A 23093-nucleotide genomic window follows, 5' to 3' on the forward strand; every position below is an offset into this window, starting at 1 on the left:
GAGAGCAATAAATTGGACTTTTCTGCAAGGAGCAAGACAATGATCAGGCCTCTTAGGCATGATATTATTCCCACTTCAAAGATGGCAATGATTCTCAAAAGAGAAGCAGAATCTCGCAGTGAGAAACCTGGGTGACGCTGATGGGCGCCTAGCCCCAAGCAGCAGGCCCTTGCATTCTAGGTAAGCTACAAAAGCTGCTGCTTCTCTGAGAAGCCTGCATCTAATTCGATCTTCTCTACTCTAGAATTATGTATTATGGAGTTTAGTTCTCCAAGTAAGACTGCGTAAAACAAGTAATTAGGTGAGTCCGATTCTACCACCAACCGGTTTATGCACGCCCCGCAATGGCGTTCCGTACTGGACTCAACTTGAGAAATGTATACATAGTGTAGTAACATGCATATGAAAACTCTAAGCCACCTCAGATTCTTAATGGCTCGTGTGATTTGCCTGTGCTACCTCTCGCCAAGGTCTTCGGCAGTAATGATCAAGCCTCCTTCATATTTGTCTCTTCCTATATGACCTCGAAACCGCGGTTAAAGCACACAATGTCACGTGCTTACAGTTAGATGTGGTCTAGCCAGTGAAATATAGCCACGGGTTAGTCTAATAAGGTGAATACAAAGTCACCGTTACGAATAAGTGCTAGGATGTTCTCTACTTAACTTCGCCATCCACGTTCCTCTAGGGCATGATGCAAGGCATTGCGGCCAATTTAATTCACATATTAAACGAATGCCAGGTCAAAATCCATGCCGGCTGTGTATGAATCACAGTCTATTCCGAAACCTGCCGAAGTTTTTACCCCTATCGTAGGGCAACTCCGGTCCTCGCATCTAGGCTGCGGCTCTACGCATGCAAACTTCCCAATCTATAAGGCGAGCCGCGTCCTAAGTTTTCCCCTCATCGAACTGCATCCAGTGCGATAAGTCAAGCCATCACGTAATGCCAAACGATTGCGCCAAACATTATTTTCCTCGCCATCCCATTTACACGGCGCCGGCAGCTAACATCTTCTTACGCAGGTAGTTCTTGTAGTCACCTATCGTGCCATCCCACGCCTTGATAGTCTTGTTCTCGCACACCAGAATCTGCTTGGCAATCTTGTCGAGCAGCCTATACAGGTGTTAGTAACCCCATGAAAGACTGTAGAAAGAAGAACGGGTGTACGGAGGAGCTTACCGGAAGTCGTGACTGACTACGATGACACCGCCATCGAAATGGTTAATAGCATCCGCGAGTGCGTCGATACTGGGAATATCGAGACCGTTCGTAGGTTCGTCGAGCAACAACATGTTGGGGCCATCAATGGCCAGAAGGGCGAAGACGATCCGGCTCTTTTGGCCCTCCGATAGAGTACCCATGAGCGCCGTCTGTGTGTTACCAGAAACACCGTACTTTCCGAGCTGCTGGCGCCAGTATTGGTAATCTTGCGACTTCTCTCGGTATCGGTCGCGGACGAAGTCGAGTGCGCTCTTGGTCAGGTCGAGCTGCTCAGAACTGTGTTGAGAGTACACGCCAAGCTTCAAGTGGGTGTGTCGTCCAACGGTTCCGTTCGTCGGGCTGAGCTTGTTAGTCATGAGGCGCAGCAGAGTTGACTTTCCGACACCATTGGGACCGACCAGAGCGGTACGGGAGTCCATGTCGAAACCAAGGTCGATGTTGCGGTACAAGTCGTCCTTTGCCTCTCCCGAGTACGAGAAGGTGACATTGTCGAATGACAGAACCGGCGGAGGCAGCTTGTCGGCCTCGGCGAAGCGGAACTTAAACTCTCTGTCTGCTTCGACCTTTTCAATCAAACCGTCGTCATACATCTTCTGCAGGATCTTCTCGCGCGACTTCGCTTGCCTGACCAAATTGGCATAAGTACCAGCACTGGCGATGAACTTCTTAATGTGTTCAATTTCAGTTTGTTGCTTCTCATACGCCTTCATCTGGTTTGCTTCTTGTTCCGAGCGGGTCTTGGTGTAGGAGTCGAAGTTACCACCGTAGTACATGAGCTGCTGCTTTCGCATGTCGATCATGTTGGTACACACGCCATTCAAGAAATCTTGCGAGTGAGATACAAGAACAAGAGTGCGGTCCCACTTCTTCAGGTACTCCTCCAGCCACACACAGGCCTCAAGATCCAAATGGGCGGTTGGGTCATCGAGCAGAAGCAGAGACGGCTTGACGAAAAGAGCCTTTCCGAGGGCGACTCGCATACGCCAACCACCGGACATATCCTTGGTCTTCTTATGAATGGTTTGCTTGTTGAAGCCCAAACCGGTCAAGATGAGGGAAGCTCTGGTGGCAAATGTGGAAGGATCCATCTTATCCATGTGATCGTAGAGGTCGAGCAGCATGGGGCTTTCAGGCCCCTCCTCTTCCAACATCTTCTCGGCAAGGTCGTCTAAACGCTTCATCTCGTTCTCGGCCTCCTTCAGCACCCATTCCAGGGCACCCAAGTCACTAGGTGGCGCACCTTGGTTGAGGAGGTAGATGTCGATGTGTTTGGGGATGGGGTACTCGCGCTCTGAGATGGCCTTAAGAAGGGTACTCTTTCCACAGCCATTCTCACCAAGAAGACCGTAACGACGGCCCATGGTTAGCTCGAGGGTGGTATCGGTCATGAGGACTCGGCCGTGGAAGGTGAGACTGGCACTGATGATCTTGACGTCCTTGCTGGCTTCGGTGGATGCCAGAACTCCGGTCGTGACTCGGTCGGTAAGGCCATCCTTATCTTTCTGGTCAGCGAGGCGCTTGACCTGCTCCATCTTCTTGGAGTCGGTCGCAACATCTTCTTCGAGATTAGGAGGTGTCTCGTCTCCGGCGACAGACCCTGCAGCGCTTGCGTTCTTGGAGGCGTTCTTGGAGGCGTGCTTGGAGGCAGCCTTGGAGGCAGCCTTGGATCTGGAGACAAGCGTCTTCTTTTCACCCTTGCCGTCGGCGGCATCGGCGGCCTTCTTAGCGAGTCTCTTCTCTTTGGATGCGGAAACCATCTTGATGCTTTTTTTCTACGTCGTGATGCAAAGAGGCAACAAAATGGGAAGGGAGTTGATTATTTGTGCAGGCCTCAAATACAAAGGAATGTGTGGGAATGTCCGTCTACCCCGCTTCGTGTGGAAATCAAGGATTCAATGTCAGTCACAAAGCAAAAGAGGCTCGTGTGTGTAACGAGTACAAATGCAACAACCACGAAAGAGAGGGGGGTTAGGGGCTTCTTTTGAGTAAAAGAAGTCTGCGTTAAGTCGGTGTTGAGGTTTGGGATGGTTGCAGAATAGCCTGGACGGAGGGGGCGAAGTGGGCAAGGCACATATGGTTTCTGAATGTTGGCCCAATGGTGGGGTTGTAAATTTTTCACCCGCAAAACTCTTATCGCCTTAGTCGCTTTACTGCGTAGCCTTTCTTAGTGCATTGCTAGTAGGTATATTGAATAAAACCTGTTGTATTCCTTTAGAAGCCTGCTCTTTCCATGGCCACCTCCAGTTCGTCGCATTGCTGAGGCCAATCAGCTGCCGGCTATTGAGATATGTGATCCCTTTATCGAGTCTAAGCAGCTGCTGCAAGCGCCACTAAGGTAAGTAGGGTAAGCTTATCGATTCACCGAGTCTCTGACGTAGTGGTGGGCCATTTTTCATGCAGGGCTGAACTGTCGTGGAGCAGTATATTGCGCCTTACGTGATCTCTCACAGCATTGTGCACTCGCTAGATCCAAGTGGTGTCGGAAACAACAACTGGTACCACTATGATTTGCGTTCCTTCCGCAACACTACCACCGTGATCTTGGGGACATCTACGCTCTGAGTATTTCCATCATTGTGATGTTCGTCGCGCGACGTACTTCGTCGGTGTCTCCACCCAACCACGACCACAATAGCAAATGCGACAAGATATGTTGATCCAGCAAACGCACTCTGCCCACAATAACCGACGGCGCCTTTCTGAATTGCGCCTGAAATGGGCGGCCCAACCAGAAAACCCAGTCCGGAAAAAATACTGCTCATACCCAGTCTAGACCCCACAATGCTCAGGTCAGGAGATATGACCAGGAGCACAGGTGAGACGAGTGATATCACCCCTCCAGTGAAGAAGCCGTAGAAAATGACGAAGGCCACAATTCCCGGCAAGTTGCCGATAGTTGCCCAGCAGAACAGCAAGACGCAAGAGGCACCTATCGAGGCCTGCCATACACCAAGAGGGGTGATGTTTGATGCCACAAGGCCCAAGAGCACCCTGCCAAACAGGGAAGATGCGCTCATGGCAGACAGTAAGTAATCGCCTAGTTCAGCTGAAGAGTTCAGCCTTTCTTGGATGAAACTGGGCAAGAAAAAGAATGGCACATCCACCCCGAGCCACAGGAGGAACAGCGCGGTACTGAACAGTAGGAACGGGAAGTCGCGTAAGGCTCCAGTGGCGAAGATTCGTCGCTTAGAAAACGGAACGACTCGAGGGGCGATGAGGAGACAGCAGGTTATCAGCAAACCTCCATTGATGAATGCGAAAGACCGGCACGCCCAGGAGAAGCCAACTCGATCGACCAAGACGCGAAACAGGACCGGATAGAGAACACCGCCAATGCTGGAGCCGGTGGCACTGATGCCCGTCGCCAGCGGTCTCTTCGTCGTGAAGTAGGTAGCTACTATGGCGACACTCGGCACGTACAGCAATCCAGATCCGAGGCCGACGCAGACTCCCAGAGAGAGGAACGCCCAAGCGTATTGGGACGCGAAGCTTGTCGCCACAAGTCCCAGCACATTAAGCAACCCTCCTCCGTATATGAGCGGTTTGATGTGTCCCATATCGTAGATTGGCCCGCTGATGAAGCCGACAAGATTCAAAAGGAAGCCCTGGACTGTACCAATCCATGCTATTGCAGAAGGTGAGTACGATGAGAAGAGTTCACTCTGGTAGTACAATTGGAAAATGCCAAATGTGTTTGCGAGGCCCCTGTATCACCAATCATGTCAGTGATGTTTCTCAGTATCTATGTTGTAGGAAACCTACATTGAGCAAAATGACATGAGGAATGATGCTAACACCTGGCTCCACGCTAGCCATCCTCCATTTGGAGGTTCGTCTGGAATTTGGAACGAGGTCATCTTGCAACAGAGGCGACAATCGTCGTGGAGAATAAACACCGTCTCTCGACATGACTCTCGAGTATTTGAGAGTCTACTTATTCGACTGCCTCATAAACCATCCTTCTGTCGCGGATAGGTGGCAGCATACATGGGTGTCATAGCCTCATAGCATATCCGCTGACAGATACCATATCCGCCTCTTTAGGGTAGCATCCAGGCTCTTGGCATGGAGAGGCTCTCTGGAATCTTGGAAACATATTGGCCATTCGTATTTCACGTTCTGGAGATGGAGTTTCATAGGCACGTAAACCTTACGTATTCGACCTAGTCTGTACATGGGGTCCAATTTCAAATCGACACCTTCGTATCCTAACAAGTTACACTACGCTCAGCTTGAACCATGTATATTGTTTTGCGGCAACATAGTGTGTAGAACATGCTGGCGTATGGCGAAGACTTGTGGCAATAGAAGCATGAGATACTCGAGGCATCTCGATGTATCTTACGTGAGAAGTAAAGAAGTATCTCATACGCCCCAACCCTTTTCTACATCAAGCTAGCTATTAGGGAGGTCACTGTCCCAGACAGCCTAGCGGTGGAAATAATCTATCTCCATTACTCAAGAGATTCTAAATATAGGTCGAATTAGCTCTGTAGTTACAAGTGTCGTATATTGCTCAAAATTGCAATCCTCGTATCTACATCACAAGGGGCCTGTTTATTTCACAGGCGAACGCGTTGATAATCGTATGTCGAAATGTAAGGAGAGACGATACAAGTAGCCAATACTCGTTTCGGTTTACTTACCGCTTCATACCACCTCCTGTAACAGGAAGCTGCACTTAACAGCAGAACCAAGATCAAAAACAATACGAGAAGTCAAAGTAAGACATGACGATATAAACACAGTAAATCACTCCCACGTAAAGCATTGGATTCCCTGGAATCTCGTGATAAAATACCTAGTTCGGTGCTGTCAAAACGATCACCAGAAAGGGAAGTTTCACCGAAATGTGCCGAGCTCTTTAGACTACTCAGCGGCGATTGCATGAACACGGGATATTGATCTATATTTCTGCAAGGCAAATATGCAACGGGATGAAGACCACGGGGGGACCCTTTTGAGCATAGCAGGTATTATTAGCGTAGTATCGAAGTCAGCAGTAATTGACATAATAGAAGAAATTGGGACCATAAACTTGCTGACGTGATTAAGCATATTCCGAGTGGTTGGAGTAGCTTACTCAGTACCCAAATACGAGGCAAATTCATGACACATTGAAGCCATCTTGGCCATGGCATCTTACTAAGTGGTTGCTAATATGGATTATTGGCCGTTGGGTGAAGGTAATTTTACTACGTTCCCTGCAGCTGGGCCTTGTTGCCTTAATCATATTATACATTCAGCTGAGATTCTGTGGATAGACAGCACCTATCATGTCAAGATTCTGAAATAACCCCTGACGAGCCCCCTTCCCAGGATGGCCCGACTCCTCCTCCCGAATTTATTTCCCAATGATGTTCGTACGAATGTTGAACCACACATGCCGTTTCCTCAATCTCCCTTTTCTCAGGAGGATGTCTTCGTCACCAGGCGTTCGTCTTATCCCGACCATAGTGTCCCCTTCAAATCATGCGGAGGTGTCTGCATGTATCAAAACTCTAGCGGCTGCTTTTCGAACCGTTCCATGCACCTTCGCATTCAGCCTGGAATCAACCCGTGGCACAACAGAAGACCCTGTCAGTGCGTATGTCGACAGAACGATCCGAAAGTCACTTCGGTCTGGTGCAGCTCTTGTGCAGTCCGGAGAGACATCTGCAGTCTCTCTATGGGAACTCCCGCATTTTGACAAGAAATGTGCACCTCATACCGAAGAAAGCGAGGATGACACAAGCGTGGGTCCTATAAAGAGGGAGTGGGGAGACATTATCCACAGGGCCAAAGCAAAATACATCGGCGTTGCTCAATCGGCAAGCAACATGTCAACTACCCAAGAACACCCCACCATCATGCCGCATTATCATCTAGATTTTCTCGGGCGCAATCCACATGTGACCAAGATCCTCGGCGCGGTTTCTGCCGTTGTCGTTTCCTTCTTGGAGCAGGCTAGACAAGAGCGCCTGAAAGTGTGGTTGGAGGCGACGTCTCCCGAAGTTATTCCCTTGTACGAGCACTTTGGATTTAAAATGCTGGAGGAGATCACTGTAGGATCTGGAAGTGTGGATAACCAAGGAAGGGCACAGGAAGGCGGCCCTGGGGTCAAGGCTTGGTTGATGTTGATCGACAACTCGGTTCAAGCTTGACTCAGGGACTCGGCTGAGGATACACTGGTGAAAGCAAACATATGCAGAAAGTGTGGGATTGAGCGCCACGGTTATGCCCTAGGCCGAAGGCGGTGTAGCGGCAATTGCACTGGTGGGGTCAAACCCTTCCTCGTAGATAAAATAGCTAGACACAACCTACAGAACAGTAGAGTGATACAACAATCCAGATAGGATCATCACAGAGCCATCAATAGAGGATTGAATCCCTCAGAAAGTACGATAAGGTTCTGTCCAAGCAAGGCATTCGTAACAACAGCGCCAAAATTTCTATCTAGTATTATCAATGATTACAGTGCCTCAGGCTTTCGCCATAACTTTGCAGAAGGGTAGTTGCTTGTGGATTTTAGACATAGCACTTCAGCTTGCTCATAACGAATATATCATTTCAGCATGTGAAAGAGTAAGTGCAGAATCGAGTTCGGAACTCACCTTCACCAAACGAGTTCGTGATCCATGTCTTCTCACGAAACAGGAGAGTTGAGTTCCGTCCATCTTCTACAGACTCGGAACGATCTGGATTGCTGTCACGGGATTTCAAGTGCAAAGTGAAGGACGAGAGTGCTCAAGCGAAACAAGCTGCCAGTCACCAGGTAGGTACCAATAGCGTAGTATAGGGGACTCAATAACGACAAGTTAATCGCTGCCCTCTCTAAAAGAAGAGGGGTCACAGCAGCCTAGTTATACATTTCCGACCCCTGTCCAGGCCAAGCCACTGTGGCTTATTTGCACCTGACAATTGCACAAGATCCATTTCCGACGACGCCGACGACGCCCATTCGTTTGTTGGTAAAGTCGTAGCTTGCCGCCTCTATTAGTCTCTTTTATACCCCTAACGCGAGAGAGTCATGTAAAATACTCTTCTTTCCACAATGCAGAGTGCATTATTATCGACGAAAGCTCTCTAATCCAGGAATTTCGGGCCAGGCCGGATCACTCAGCAAGCCTCTTGTGGAGATGAGCACATCTGCATCATCATCGAATGTTTAACCCACCTGAATCCGTAAAACCTCGAGTTTCCCGAGGAAGTAGTTAGTCTCATATAGCTGGGAAATATATAGTCGACTCGAACCATTTCTTAGCCCCCTCATCCCACCTGCAAGTAATGACCTCTTGCGACAGCTCGACAAAACGCATAATACCATACTTATCAGCCATACGCTGTAAGTAGGCGCATATTTCCTGCTGTGGTGCGTAGAACGAAGACCAGTCAGGGTTCGGGTTGAAAGAGTATTGATAGCTATGTGAAGGGGTATCGCAAGCGCATGCTAGAAATGTGTCAGATTAGTTGCTGTCGTTCTACTCGAGAAGACACCCATTATGGGATGTTATACGCGGATAACTATTCACCACCCCCACCACCCCCAATTCCGCCAACGCCCTAGTTCTTTTCGTAGATCCGCAGGTCGATGCTGCGTAGTCGCTGTGGTATTCTAATACCAAGATAGATGCCCGAATACCCGGCTCCAATAACCCGGACTTTGCGCCGACGCTGATTCTCTACAGGCTCATCCTTGTTTGTGAACTCGCAGACAGGAGGAGTAGAGCCCATGATAAGTAGCTAGACGGCGGAACTATACTTCTCTTGCCCTTGAAGTTATGTTGGAACAGCACTTGGAAATTCCAGTCCGCATTCAAATACAAATATCCAATGCCGTCGACGGCTAAGGGCATGCACCTTTCGATAATACCAACCCCCCTTGGCCATTATTCTTCCACGCACTCCACGGCACATTATTAAGCACCACGCAACGATAGATAAGATATCGATGATTACTTATTGAGGGTTACTTTCGCTGACATTCGAACCAGGGTTAAATGCTTGCTCGGGCAAAATCTCCGGCTTCATGCACGGCGTCAGACTCAGATATGTACCGCTCCACGGGATAAAGTTGCTCCTTCCTTATCCACATTGTGCCAAAGGGCTCTGATGAAGGGCCTGGTCGTGAGTTGACTGTCCCGCAATCCCAGCTAGCCGCCTTTTGGTGACATCCAAAATGCTGGGATTTTCATGCCAAAGTTTGAAAACGAGTTTGCCATAGGTGAAATAGACTGCGCATCGAGGAGAACAGCAAGCGATAATTTGGTTCTCTGGCTAAAGACAACATTTGCATTTTCTGGCACTTGTCAACGACCTGGGGGACTTATTGGGGACAGCCAGGCTTGTTGAGCGATAGTGCCTCGCAGTATGATATGGGTTCTCTTTCGTAGAAGCATGGCTTCTGTAGATGAAAGTGCAGGATGAAACTGTAATGAAGTTGGCTGATAATGTTTAATCTGGGTGTTTAGGTGACCGGCCGTACCTTCGTCAAGTCGAGGGTACAGAACGTCCTGAGGAAATGGAGAAAGGTTTTACCATGTTGTTCAGCAACCTGAAGGATAGCATCGTGCCAAATGAAGGTCCAAAAGGAGACGCGGATTGATGCATTTTGGACATTTTGTACCATTTAATGCGCGTAGTTGGAGGAATAAACTGTCGTGGTGGCCGCTATCTGAATTCAACGGAGGATCCCGGTCGGGTCAGGGATGCATGGAAATATCAAGCAATTGATTGGCCCGATCTCGGATGGAGGTAACAACCGTATGTGGTAAACTAGCCTGTAACACCTAATTCAGTCCCGTTGCGCGTTACAACTGCGAGGGACACAGTACTTTTAGGTTCCACTACTCGCAGTGGACCTGAGCTTATCGGTCTTATCAACCCCGCGTTGGCGACATCGGCCCCTGAAAACTTTTGGGACCCTTGTTCAATTGTGTAGTGTAACCTGACTTGTCAGCTTCTAGTGACTCAATCTTTTTACATTGCAATTGAAGGACGACAGACACATCTCCGTACTTGATCATACTTTCAAAAGCGTCTCTCTACCTGGAAATCAGCCACCATGACGAAGGGTCGCGTCTGCCTGTGAGTGTTGCTGGGAATTCGTGTGCAAGAGTCGTGACTAATTTGGTTTGCGTAGTGCCTACTCGGGCGGTACGTTCTGGCTTCCTCTAATTTCCCAGTATTTATGTCATTCGAACCGTACCACGGCCGAAGTCAAGACCAATTTTAGACGATAATCTTTTCAGATTACTGACAGTAACTCGACAGGTCTGGACACCTCCACCATCCTGAAATGGCTCATCAACGAGGGTTACACCGTTGTCGTATGTGTTTCACACCTCGCCTCTCGCTCTCGGGTTCTGACCCGGATATAGTGCTTCCTTGCCAACGTTGGCCAGGAGGAGGATTGGGATGAGGTTGAGAAGAAGGCCCTGGCTCTTGGTGCTGAGAAGATGGTCATCCTCGACCTCCAGAAGGAGTTCGTTGAGGAGGTGGTGTTCCGCGCCATTCAATGTTTGTTGATCCTTCTTTCTCTGAGCTCTAAGGGAATAAACGACTAAAATGGACCAGGCAACGCAATCTACGAGGACCGATATCTTCTGGGAACCTCTCTCGCTCGACCCATCATCGCACGCTCACAGGTGCGCGTTGCCCAGGAGAACAACTGTGATGTATGTATTCCTGCCCTTCGGATGAAATGCTGCGAGATTCTTGAACACCCCTTTTTGCAAACCAATATCTGTAGCTACAGCAGATGGCTTGTTCTTGGATTTGCTCATGTTTGGAACGGGACGCCCGGAAAGAATTAGAGCCATGTGTGGTGGGTTAGCCAACCGGCATGGGCATCGGGAGATTATCGTTCAATACTGCTTAAGATCCAGCCAGGAGCTCCAGGACTCCAATCCGCGTTGCACAAGATTGCTAATTCCATGTTTGCATAGATCCTGTCCCGTATGTAACTTTCGACCATGTTCTTTCCTTCTTCGGTTACCCCCGAAGACAAGGCGAATTCTTACTCCCAGTGTCTACTGGTCGCTCAAAGCGAAAAATCCTCAAGAACGTTCTGACTGACTATCCACCCATAGATGGCTGTACCGGAAAGGGTAACGAGTAAGAATCATGTTTAGCCCCTGAGATGTTGGGAAATCCAGTCTGACCGCCTCCACCATAGTCAAGTGCGCTTCGAGCTCGCTTGGAAGGCCCTTGCACCTTCGGTGAAAGTGATTGCACCATGGAGGATCCCCGAGGTAAGCACTCGAAATTACTTATGTCCGACTATTGCGCAAGCTCCAGCCAGAGTCAATTGATTACCCTGCGCTTCTTCGATGTGAAGTATACTGATTATTTCGCAGTTCATTGCCAAGTTCCAGTGCGTACCCAAGAATCCCTATTCCGAATCAGGTTGAAAAGCCAAATCTTTACTTTGCCATTTGGCCGAGGGTTGAATTTTTGGTGCCCAACCGAATACTGAACCGCCCAGAAAGTCGTGTGAAAGAGACTATTACTGACGGGTTCTGCACTTCAGGGGCCGCAATGATCTGCTCGCCTACGCCAAGGAAAACAACATCCCTGTTTCTTCAACTCCCAAGGCTCCGTGGTCGTGAGTAAAAGCCATGATCATAGACCCAGAGATTGACAAAAACTAATGCTTGCGTAGAATGGACGAGAACTTGGTTCACTGCAGCTACGAAGCCGGAATTCTGGAAGACCCTGACCACACCCCACCTAAGGAGCTGTGGAAGATGACCGTGGACCCTATTGACGCCCCAGACAAGCCATACCACTTCACCATTTTCTTCGAGAAGGGTATCCCCGTCAAGGTTGTCACAGAGGACAAGAAGGAAGTCACTGACTCCGTTGAGCTCTTTAAGCTTCTCAACAAGATCGGCCACGATCATGGTGTTGGCCGTGTCGATATTGTCGAGAACCGCTTTATCGGCTTGGTAAATAATAATTCTTGACTCTCTGGCTAGTGTTGATGATCATTAACACCGAGTTCCAAACAGAAATCTCGTGGCTGCTATGACACCCCTGGTCTTACGATTGCGTAAGTATTTTCGCCAGCTTTTACGTCCTTTCGCGGAGCATCAACGCTTGAGTAGCCTTAAGGGTATTACATGCGGTCCTACAATTCGAATTTAGCAACCGGAGTGGCCACGAGGAGCCTGCCTCATCGCGTTCTACTATCGCCAGTTGAAGTTACCTGCCCAGTGAGCATTGCTAACCTGTATGTCCGTAGCCGCCTTGGGCACATCGATGTTGAAGGCCTTGTCATGGACTCCAAAGTCCGAGAGCTTCGTGACCAGTTTGTCACCATCTCGTGGGCTCGCCAGCTCTACAACGGCATGTACTTTTCGCCTGAGCGTGAATTCGTCGAGAACTCAATCATCTTCAGTCAGCAGAATGTCAACGGTCAGGTGAGTCTTCAGGTCGCTTTCTGCCGTCCTGACAGGGGCATATTCCCCACCGCAAACAATCCCACATGGACCCATCAAGGTACCGTTGCTAACCATTGAGCCTGTTAGGTCCGCATGATGGCCTATAAGGGCAATGCCTATACCTTGGGCCGCAGCAGCGATTCGAGCAATTTGTACAGCGAGGAGGATGCCTCAATGGACTCGCTAGACACCTTCTCGGTATGTAGCTCTTGACATTGAGATGCACACGCGACAGATTATTAACTATAATATCAGCCTTTGGATACAACTGGATTCATCGCTATCAACGCGGTAAGTGACACGGATTCTTGAACCCTCTTGTAAATGCATGTTGAGCATACATGCTAATCGGACCTGGCAGATCCGCCTCCAGAAGTACGGCGAGGCCAAGATTGCTCAGGGTCAACCTCTTGCTAAGCAATGAAGAGCTGTTGTGTTCCCATGCCATTTTTCATGTTCATACGAGAAGGACCTTCACAAAGTTTGACTTTACAACCAGAAGAAATATCGGTACAATTGATGGCAAATTTCCGCAGGGTCCCGTAATAGCAGGAGACGGCCGCATGAGTGGCAATCACTAAGCAGTCAACAATGACACAATCTAACAGACCATTGGTTATGTTTTCTCGTCCTCCCACACTTAATGCCGGACACACGCCATGAATCTTGGCATCCGTTCGGCGCGAGTCCTTGTCTAACATTGTGAACCACTGGCCGAGTGGCCAAGTACAAGTCGCCGAGTAGGGCGAGTTATTCCAAACCTGCCGAATTTCCGATATGCCTGGCAGCATTGAAATCCCAGTGAAGAGAGTTGACAGCTGGTGTATCGAGAAATTAGGCAAGATCCTCGTGATTGTAGTCGCGAAGGCCGTTGGAGATTCGAAAATGCCACTCGCCGACCCCAAGTCTTGGCGACATAGTCTTGGCGACTAGGGAAGGAAGACCGACGGCATCGATGACCGACTTCCGGCTAGTTGTGACCTCCAATAGGCATGATGATGCACTTGGGGTGTTGGAGCAGCCAGTAAAGATTCTGGACATGTTCGAGCCAAGCCTAGAATGACATCCTTGAAATACGCAGCGTACGGCGTATGCAGGTCAGCAGCTAGCGACGGCATGTACCGATTTACATTTGCGGATCTCTCCAGAAGCTGTAGCTGTCCCCGCCAGAAAACGTCCACGGACTCCCTACATCTTCTATTGATGGAACCTAGAAGGGTAGGTGCCACTGTATCGAATGCTACCTTGAGTCACTTACTTTGACTCAAGGGGATGATGACGTCTGCTTCTTTCGCCAGCTTGATGCCATTCAAGCCTGTTGGTCGCTACTACCACAATCGCAGATACGAAAGTACTTTGGACCGGCTCTAGAAATTGAATTGTTTCAATCGTCACCCATCCGTGCCAAGCCAATACCAATTGGTCTTGACTCAGCAACGTCAAACCCACTTTCTGTTCTGAGGGAGGCGTCATTGCTCACTGCGCCTCTGAAGGAGGGATTCAATCTTCAAACCTCAGTCTTCGGTCAGCCGAGGGCAAGCTGGAGCTGAGCTTCAAACTTGCCGTGCCCAGATGCTGTGTCACGGGGATTGATTGTGTGCAGATTCGACATTTTATTAAAGCAACCCCCATCCCAACACATCCCAACACAGGCGGCCCACATGCATTTTTGAGTTCAACGTTACAGGACATGCCTGCTTGCCTGTGCATCATCATCCATCCCACAGACCTGCCCCACCTGCGCGAGGAAGGATGAGACTCGTCAGCTCCTCGAAAGCTCGCATGTTTGCCCTCGGTTCACTGTGAGACAACCAGCTGTCGGTTCACTCGGTCCCTTTACACCAGCTGTCCACATCGGGTGAATTGTTTCATTACGGTAGACAGGAAAGGGACCTTGGGTTACATCACCAGAACATTCTCAGAGTCTTCCAAGATTCCCTCATTTCGGGCCCGCTAAGGAGTATTGGAAAAAGACTGGAGAACCAGTGCATCAAATCGTCTCGCAAAATTAAGCATTTGGCTATCACTGCTAGCCCCGGCTGTCTGCTGACTAGCAGCTAATCGCGCCTATCAATCCCGCTGCGCCCATTCATGCGTTTCCCTCGTCTCGACTCGGCCAAGTCTTCCAGTCACAGTCGAGAAGCGTTCTGCATCTGTTGTCTCGTTTGTGCCACGTCCGTCCCACTCACACCAGGCCGTCGCCCCCCGTGCCAGCGTCCACATCTGCGACTGGCATCTGCGCTGCTCTGGCTGCCTGTCACCCGCCCACACAATACATAACCACACGTCCAGCCTATCGTGCTACCTGCGTCCAACATGGCCGGCGCACCAACCCAGTCCCTGTCATCAGACGATGTTTTCGTAGACTCGGATGCCGTGCCTGTGATTAGCGCTGCCGATGTCTCTGCTCTGAGGGTCGCTGCAGGTGAAGTTAGCCGCTGCAATGCCCTGTCAAATCGCTACATGAGCTTGTCCCACTCAAACTTCCGCAATGACGACTCACGCCAGCCCGACAACGACGCCGGTCGTGACGCGATGAACTCAAGACCTCCGGTCCGTCCTATCCAGCTCCAGTTCCGTACCCACACCATTGCGCCGTCTCCCCCGCTACCAGAACCCATATTCGAAGAGCCCACGCCCTTCTCCGCCGACGACCCGCCTTATCAGCCGTCACCCTTGGGAAGTTCTCGTAGTGGGAGAAACCCACTTCAGATCACGACCGATATCCGACCAGAAGCCCCCGCCCGCACCGATAGCTTGAACAGCAACTACGGATTAAGCGCATCATCGCGCCCTGCTTTGCAGCATAAGTCGTCCACTTCGAGTCTCTATCCCATATCGCGGACGCCGTCGTTCAAACGGGCCATTGCCAATAATATTGGCTCTGCCTGCAGCTCCGCCGTGGCGAGTCCGATAATAACTGCCATGGGAGACCTGACGCCTCTGCCTTCACCATTACTAGTAGGTGATTCGCCAGGTCCGTGGAGGAGGCTCGGAGCCCGGCCGCCCTCCCGAGAAGCCGCACCTCACGTCATGCCCGACTCGGTGCTGGTTACGGCGAGTGGTGAATCCGTCGCTTCCGCCATGGCGCACCAGTCTAAAAGGAAGGTGTATGCCGGGCTCAACGCCGAGGATGCCGTGGAGAATGGCACTGGGGACCAGGGACACGGGCGGAATAGAAGCATCAGCGAGTATATCCCGGACCCCATGGCAATACCCAAGAGACATGTCACGGTATCTGGTTCACACCCGCGGTCTGGCGAGGGCGGTCTTAATGGCACCGACGATCATCACATGCGCCGCGAACCACATCTGTCAGCGACCCGAGGACTCGGGCCAGCTGCCGAGCCCCCGACCCCACCTCCCAGCGAATCTTCTCAGAGTAACGAGAAGAAACCGAAATACGAATTTTTTGAAGCGTACGGTCGGGACGATAAGAAGCTCAGGAGATGGCGAGCGATCAAGAAGCTTGGCGAAGGTACTTTCAGTCGCGTAATGCTAGCCACGAGCCAAACAACGATAGAGGATGATGAGGGCGAAAGACCAGAACACACGGATGATGACAAGTCAAGTTGCGAGCCCAAATTGAAGACGTTGGTTGCGGTAAAGGTTTGCGAACATGGACCGCGCGGCGGAGCCTCCGAGACCCGGATCGAGATGAGTCTCAAACGGGAGCTGGAAATCATGCAGTCGATACATCATCCATCCATAGTCCACCTCAAAGCTTGGAACATCGAACAGACCCGGGCGCTGCTGGTTCTCAGCTACTGCCCTGGTGGCGATCTGTTCGACGTTGCGACACGGTATCGGGAACTCCTGACGCCGCCATTGCTGAGACGCATATTTGCTGAGCTGGTTGGTGCTGTGAGATATCTACATGAGCGTCGGATTGTTCACCGAGATATCAAGCTCGAGAGTAGGTGGTTTTTTTCTTTGTCCCCAGCTTCCAACGTCTGAGTACAACCTGCCGAGAAAGCGTCACGGAACTCCACGGCCATGCTAGTCGCATGGGTTTCTCATTTGCTATCACACTCGTGTTATGCTAATTCCACATATAGACGTTCTTGTGAATATTCCTGTGCAAGAACTCGCCAAATCTAACCACAACTGGGCAACGTACCCCGACTCCATCATCACCCTCACAGATCTCGGCCTCTCCCGCCGCGTCGCCGACGATGAGAAGCTAGAGACACGCTGTGGTTCTGACGACTATGCTGCCCCAGAGGTTATTCTGGGACAACCATACGATGGACGAGCCATTGACGCCTGGTCAATGGGTGTCCTGCTCTACGCATTACTTGAATCGCGTTTACCGTTTGACCCACCACCAGGCGCAAGCGATGCACTTAGGATGCGCAGCCGCACAAGTCACCGTATCGCCCGAATAGAATGGCGATGGATCGAATATGCAGGAGATGATGGAGATCACGAAGGCGATGAGGCCAAGTTCAAAGCCAAGGGATTGAAGGGGGCGATGGAAGTCACAGAAGGGCTTCTCAAACGAGCCAGGAGTCGCTGGCCCCTGGAAACGGTGGCGGAATCCGAATGGGTTCGTGATGCTATTCGAATCCAAGATGGACCGAAATTTAAAGAGGAAGAAGAAGGCGAAGAAGTATTATGACATTGTTAAAGGGAATTCAGGGGCGGTGTGACCGGCACATGAAACAAGCGGTAGGACACCAGTTGGCGATTATTAACCACGGCTTAGGGTTAAAGAATGCCCGTTTTCGACGCTGTTGGCGACTGTACTATTCAGAAGGGGTTTCCAGGAACTATGCTTGACCCCGCGTTCTCATTCGACATCATTTTGCTTTTCAATGTTATATATCACTACGAGATAGATTTTCAAGTCGCGCGGCGGAGAAAAAAGGATGAGCGCCGACGATGGCGTTTTCTAGGGAGTCTGACAGCGGCCGTGAGGCTTAGGAGATTCAATTCAACTTCGATTACCATAAACCCTGCTGGTCGTCTGTGTGTTTGTTGGGCATGATAATATCAGACTGACTTAACTAAGAAGCTGCAGTGCGCGCAACACCTCGTATATTACCGTTCGCAACTCCCCTCGGTCCTGTCTACCAAACGTCGTCGAAAAAGTGTGCACCCATGCAAGATACTCTAGTAATGCTAGTACTTGCACCTCGTCGTCTTACGCTAGACCGTGTCATCCTAGTAGTCTTGATTGCGTGCGCTGGTAAGTCTTTCCTCGCCTTAAGCCACTGGAAGACTCAATCCCCAAGTATCAAGGAGCAGCGTCGCTATCGGGTACGCCCCAAATCCACAATTCTGATTCCCCGGTGTCGCCATCTATAGCAAGAAAGGGGGGGGGATCGTGGGTCATTTGCCTCGGTTATGCAGGGAACCGGGAGGGAAGTTGGTCAGATTCGTTAAGGCGCTGTGACTGGAGATAGGCACGGAAGCTGCCAGGTGTTGGATTAGGCCAAGATCCATATACGACGGGAATGAACGGTGAAACCGAAGCTGAGGGTCAGAGGCCGGATGGCGAATACTCTCTCCCAAAACTGGACCTCTAAAAGTCTTGCCCACAACAAAACTCCAACACTCTTAAATAAATTGTACATTTTCTATTATATTTTGCAAATAGACGGGGTTCGAACATGGGAAGTGACAAAGTTTGTACCAGTACCTCAAGTGGCAGCTCGAAACATAATAACTGGATTGAAAGGGGCTCTGGACCTGGCGAAGTCATTTGACTAGCCGGGGGAAGACAAACCCTCCTTTGGGAAATCTCAATCAATCAAGCAATGGAAAGGCACAGCGGGAAAGTTGGGGGTGTACTACTTCTCAGCCCCAAGGCTAAGAATAAATGTAAGCTCTGCGGTGTCCTTTTGACTCTTTCCAGCTTATACGCAAACAGTATTTTCACTATACTGTCCTGTATCAGTACGCCCGTTTGGACCTCTAACTGGGACACCTGGCATAACCGACCGCAAAAGTGGACATCGGCCGAACGCGAAGTTCAGAACGAGGTATCGGAGCTCTACGACTCAGGCACCCAAGTCTGAACGAAGGTCAGGCTGATCGACGCCAGGAGGCAGATGGCCAATCGGAGAATAGGTGTCAATTCAGCCTATTGATCGGGGTGAAGCCATTGGAGTGCCCAATAGGGATGATTGGGATCCTTGAGTAAGCAGACCCAGAAGAGGAGGCAGGACACATCTTCGGTGACTTCATACCCTCGAATATGCTTTCATCAAAGGCTCATGTGTGTCACCAGATGTAGTCGCCCAGTCGTCTCCTCCAGGGGCCCACGCAGAAACGGCCTACTAGGCTCCACACTAAATGTTCTCTTCCCGGGTCAAAACGGCAGCAGCTACTAGGTACTATATGGGTCTCCAATTCCTGACAGCGTGGGAACACTCATAGAAGAGTCGAAATCGTCGGGAAATCATTCGAAAGCTTCCGCTGGAGGGTAAGCCTCTCGGAGATCCGTTCGGCCACAATTACATCGATCTCAGTCTTTCGGATGTCGCAAGGATCATGACTTTCCGGGCTCCGGACTTAGTAGTCCTTTCGCTCCTTAGTCCAGCATATCGCTGCTATGACCATGGCCGAAGCGTTGAGCAAGAGGTTCGGCGCAGGTAATTTTCGGGTTCTGGCTCAGGATCCAATTTACTCCACATCTAGGAACGCACCAGTCGCTCGCCATGGAATCAAGGCCATAGGGGACCATGGTGCCGCGGGGTTCGGCGATATTGTCAAGCAGACCATCATGTTTTCTTTTTATCCCGAAATTAATGTCCGGGAGCTCTTCGCCGATATCATGAAGCTAGCGGCTATTGTCATCACCCGACTGTGGGAGACCAAGCAGAGGGACCACAAGCTAGGCTTGAAGAGTGGTTATGAGAGAACTAACACTGCTACAGAGTGACTGGCGCCGGTATTGTATTCGGTGAGCTTTTGTCCGTTATCTCTCTCGGGGAAAACTTTTAATATGTTAGCGCAGAGTTAAATCATACCGGCGCTTTATCATAAAATGGACGACTTGGACTCTTCGCAAAGCTTGGAGATGGATAATGAGTAAAATTTAATACCACCTGTGTGCAATAACCTTAACATGAATAGCTTGGAGATTTATGTTGGGCTACACTAGACGAAATACGGCCGAGAGAGATGAGGCTCAGAGGTTAGAGGCAGAGAATCTAAATGATTTCATTTCTTTCTCCAGTAGATATTTATGTATTTTTATTTAATCATTTGTTATGAACCCGAAATATGTACGTGCATATTTTCATTTGTAAGAATTAGTTAGCAAATTGCTTGTATAGGAGTAAAGCTGGGGTTAATCACTATATAACATGTCACCGTCTGATGGAATATTATTATTTTTTATTATTAAATACGCCGTAGGCTCGAAGCCCCCGGTACCTCTACTAGTACTCCCGTATGTCAAAACGTGCCCTAATGGCTGGACTAAATACATACGCTGCGTCGTCGGTTCGCCCTATTGGCGACTGCGTTGCGTTCACTACCATACTACGTTGGTTCTCAACCTACCAACAAAGTCCCCCCTGAGAAGATCGATGCTATCTGGGCCTTGAAGCTGTCCGACCCGTCCCTAGCAGCCACCTTACAATAGTCCCACTAACTACTGGTTCTCCTGTTGCCGTTGCGAGGTATTTGCGAGGGTATAGTGGCCGTGGTGCGATAGCGGCCCGTAATCGTTCCCTCGGTCCTTCCAACAGCCCGCAAAAGAGGATTAAGTGCTCTGCCGTCTCAGGGGCGTCGCCACAGTGGAATAGCGGCGAGTACACGCCAAAAGCCCCTGTCTTGAATAAGAAGGCTGCTAGTCATATTTTTTCCGTCCTGATCTGGCACAGCGTAGACGCCTCCAGTTGGTTCAGGCCGAAATACTTGCCCCCTTTCGGTATCTGCATCGAAGGGCCCTCCGGTTCCTCAGCAATAGCGCGTCGCTGGCAATCGTGATGCTCTGCTCCGGTGAGCCATCTCTTCCTCCAGTGGCCGAGGAGGGCAGCCGGGACCTCCTTTTCCTCACTCATCCACTCGGAGCCCCGGGCCTCCTTCTCCATAGTGTACCCTGCCGGTCGGAGTAGCTGCGACGCCTGCTTCCTTTTCGCCGGCCTATCCTGCCGGAGTATATGTGACGCTTTAGCACTCGCGCTGCGAAGCAGATTTCTCTTCCCGCTAAGCCGTAGCCGTTCTTCAAACTTAGCAGCCCGGGCACTAAGATAGAGGTCTAGTGGCGGGATTGCTGCTTCTGCTTCCAGGTGGCGAACTGGCGTCGCTTTGTGGGCGCCACAGACTACCCGGAGGCACTCGTTCTGTATCCCCATCAGGCTCTTAGCTGGCCCTGCCGGTTCCTCACTTATAGTATGCTACGCAGTCGCCCCGAAGGCGATCGCGCTACGGATAACCACCGTATATAACAGCCTCGCCCGTATAAGATCGCAGCCCCATGACATATTGACTAGCTTTGTCAGGGCTAGCTTTTGAGTGGCCATTTTTGTTTTAACACGCTCAACATGGGCGTGCCACGTCAGTTTGCGGTCGAACCAGACTCCTAGGAACCTCGCTGAGACTACCGGCGACACTGTGGCGTCCCCAAGGCGAATACTTTGCGGCAAGGGCTCTCGGGCCCTAGTAAAGTGCATTAGCTCACTCTTGTCAGGGGCGAACTCCATCCCGTGAGATGGAATATAAAACCAATATATTCTGCGTGGTAAATACAACAGGGATGTATGACATTGCCTAACAGCATCTGGGTCAGTATAAGCTCGCGATAATCACAATGTGGACGTTGGAAATATTATGGGAAATATTATGGTACGTTAATATCAACTCGCTCTCCTATTTCATGATATTATTTCGTGCCTCTCTCGGTTATGCGTGAGAGCATGCTGATATAGTTTTGGTAGGGTTGCGGGGACTACGTCAAATGTTGAGCCGGGCTTACGCCCACAGCAACCGAGTCATTACTATGCAGCTGTTGTTTGATCCGCTGGGGAACAATATCGAGCTTATTAACTACCACATCAATAGGGAGGGCCTAGCACACTCACATCGAAGCTGAATACCACTTAGCCACCGTCTCATGATCTTCGACGTTGAAAGCGACGTGCGGCCAAAAGTCCAGAGGACCGTGGCGAGCCCTATTCCAAGGATGTGCTCAGCTTTCTTCAGGTAGATGACATAGCCCAACGGTGCCATTGATGACAAAGCACACGTTGCGTCGAACTTGGTGGCGCCGGTGGCGTCAAAGATGTGAGTGAGAGGCATTGTTGGTGTTAGAGAGCTTATGAATGGACGTCATCGGGACTTCTGTTTAAAGTGATAGCGCATCTCGGTACTGCAAGCTTGAGACGCGGGGCCATGGCATGGAGTTGGGGGCTCATCGCACGTACTTCTGCTGCCCACTATTAACATAGTGGTGGGCAAGATATGGTTTTGGAGGATGAGCATGTTAAGTGAATGCCCCCCCTTTGCTGGTTGATTCTCACCACAAGAGGATATTTGACGTTCTAAGTGGTGGTTTATGCAGTAAATCAAATTGCGTCTCATTAGTAAGCAGTTTCGTACAGCACTATATAATCCATAGCCGAGCAACTTGCATATAAACTAGCACCAGAAAGTTCCATGCCAATCTCTGTAGTTCACTTCACAAAAACCGCGCCTTGTGCGACATTCCGCCAGGAAAATCGTTCACAAATCGCTCCACAACCTTCAGGTTTCCCAGCTCATCCATCTTATCTCCGAACCTCTTCTCCGTCCGCTCCCACTTCTCGATCCGCTTCTGCGTCGTGGCCAGTAGCGCCTGCATTTGTGCTACGGGGAGATGTGGCTTGTCGGTCCGAGGCGCCCACAATTCGACGCGAGATGATTTTGCCCGAAGGCAGGCACAGGGTCGACCGGTCTTGGATATTGTGCGCTGGCGTTTCGTTCAATCTGGATTTCCATATCTGAACTGGCAAGTCCCCTATTTCTGCCCAATCACTGTCCTCAGATGTTGTGTATTGCGAACCCGAAACAGAATCATCTTCTGTCTCTGCGCCTGCATTGTGAAGATCCAGAAACTCGTTATATTCCTCATCTACCACCGTTCTGAAGTTCTCCTCGTCCTCCACGTGCTGTTGCACCGCTTGCGAATTGCTGTATTGGGTCAGGTACGAAGTGGGTGACGAGGGGCGAACAACGGGTTCCATGTTTTCGGGGAGCAATAATTGAATTGAGTCGGATGTTTCAATTGTTGTTGCGGTCATTACGGCGGTTGTGGTGGTGTTTGCCGTTGTTGCACCTAGCATAAGGGGGTGGGTTAAGGAGACGAAATGACTGAGTTGGTGTAAGTGACTCAAGGGTTGAAACTGGTTTGTATACGCACACGATGTAGTTGCAGTTCAGGTCTGGTGATGTAGATGGAGGCAAAAAGACCTTGAGCACCCAAATTTAATTTACTTGATCTTTGGCATGAGA

At 50.2% G+C, this 23093-nt stretch overlaps 8 protein-coding genes across 8 annotated transcripts; 4 read left to right on the forward strand and 4 right to left on the reverse strand.

Annotated features, from left to right (window-relative positions):
* Positions 1-595: 595 nt before the first annotated feature.
* On the reverse strand, positions 596-3311 carry BCR38DRAFT_381227 (P-loop containing nucleoside triphosphate hydrolase protein). The gene is made up of 2 exons (XM_040857412.1): positions 1183-3311; positions 596-1116 (listed from the first exon to the last, which is right to left on the reverse strand). The coding sequence occupies exons 1-2, from the start codon at positions 2979-2981 to the stop codon at positions 990-992; spliced, it is 1926 nt and encodes a 641-aa protein (XP_040720624.1). The 5' UTR covers positions 2982-3311; the 3' UTR covers positions 596-989.
* A 367-nt stretch (positions 3312-3678) lies between these two features.
* BCR38DRAFT_415742 (major facilitator superfamily domain-containing protein) lies at positions 3679-5435 on the reverse strand. The gene is made up of 2 exons (XM_040859046.1): positions 5037-5435; positions 3679-4861 (listed from the first exon to the last, which is right to left on the reverse strand). The coding sequence occupies exons 1-2, from the start codon at positions 5131-5133 to the stop codon at positions 3726-3728; spliced, it is 1233 nt and encodes a 410-aa protein (XP_040720625.1). The 5' UTR covers positions 5134-5435; the 3' UTR covers positions 3679-3725.
* Positions 5436-6387: 952 nt separating this feature from the next.
* On the forward strand, positions 6388-7519 carry BCR38DRAFT_415743 (uncharacterized protein). Its single transcript, XM_040859047.1, has one exon. The coding sequence runs from the start codon at positions 6579-6581 to the stop codon at positions 7365-7367; it is 789 nt and encodes a 262-aa protein (XP_040720626.1). The 5' UTR covers positions 6388-6578; the 3' UTR covers positions 7368-7519.
* A 904-nt stretch (positions 7520-8423) lies between these two features.
* BCR38DRAFT_404160 (uncharacterized protein) lies at positions 8424-8937 on the reverse strand (the record flags this gene model as incomplete). The annotated part of the gene is made up of 2 exons (XM_040857818.1): positions 8424-8653; positions 8826-8937. 2 exons carry the CDS (start codon positions 8935-8937, stop codon positions 8424-8426), a joined length of 342 nt encoding a protein of 113 aa, XP_040720627.1.
* Positions 8938-10176: 1239 nt separating this feature from the next.
* BCR38DRAFT_415747 (argininosuccinate synthase) lies at positions 10177-13324 on the forward strand. Its single transcript, XM_040859048.1, has 16 exons — positions 10177-10290; positions 10346-10359; positions 10477-10532; positions 10584-10722; positions 10780-10880; positions 11151-11160; positions 11295-11319; positions 11381-11456; positions 11562-11578; positions 11735-11809; positions 11867-12152; positions 12216-12256; positions 12449-12626; positions 12735-12845; positions 12903-12938; positions 13009-13324. Exons 1-16 carry the CDS (start codon positions 10268-10270, stop codon positions 13069-13071), a joined length of 1251 nt encoding a protein of 416 aa, XP_040720628.1. The 5' UTR covers positions 10177-10267; the 3' UTR covers positions 13072-13324.
* A 1858-nt stretch (positions 13325-15182) lies between these two features.
* Positions 15183-17268, forward strand: BCR38DRAFT_330256 (kinase-like domain-containing protein; the record flags this gene model as incomplete). The annotated part of the gene is made up of 2 exons (XM_040854942.1): positions 15183-16563; positions 16706-17268. The coding sequence occupies 2 exons, from the start codon at positions 15183-15185 to the stop codon at positions 17266-17268; spliced, it is 1944 nt and encodes a 647-aa protein (XP_040720629.1).
* A 1944-nt stretch (positions 17269-19212) lies between these two features.
* On the forward strand, positions 19213-19536 carry BCR38DRAFT_404164 (uncharacterized protein; the record flags this gene model as incomplete). Its single annotated transcript, XM_040857819.1, has 1 exon — positions 19213-19536. One exon carries the CDS (start codon positions 19213-19215, stop codon positions 19534-19536), a length of 324 nt encoding a protein of 107 aa, XP_040720630.1.
* A 2724-nt stretch (positions 19537-22260) lies between these two features.
* On the reverse strand, positions 22261-23087 carry BCR38DRAFT_415767 (uncharacterized protein). Its single transcript, XM_040859049.1, has 2 exons — positions 22654-23087; positions 22261-22590 (listed from the first exon to the last, which is right to left on the reverse strand). The coding sequence occupies exons 1-2, from the start codon at positions 22922-22924 to the stop codon at positions 22370-22372; spliced, it is 492 nt and encodes a 163-aa protein (XP_040720631.1). The 5' UTR covers positions 22925-23087; the 3' UTR covers positions 22261-22369.
* Positions 23088-23093: the final 6 nt, after the last annotated feature.

This window comes from Pseudomassariella vexata, assembly GCF_002105095.1.
Source record: "Pseudomassariella vexata strain CBS 129021 chromosome Unknown BCR38scaffold_1, whole genome shotgun sequence".
Classification (NCBI taxonomy): domain Eukaryota; kingdom Fungi; phylum Ascomycota; class Sordariomycetes; order Amphisphaeriales; family Pseudomassariaceae; genus Pseudomassariella; species Pseudomassariella vexata.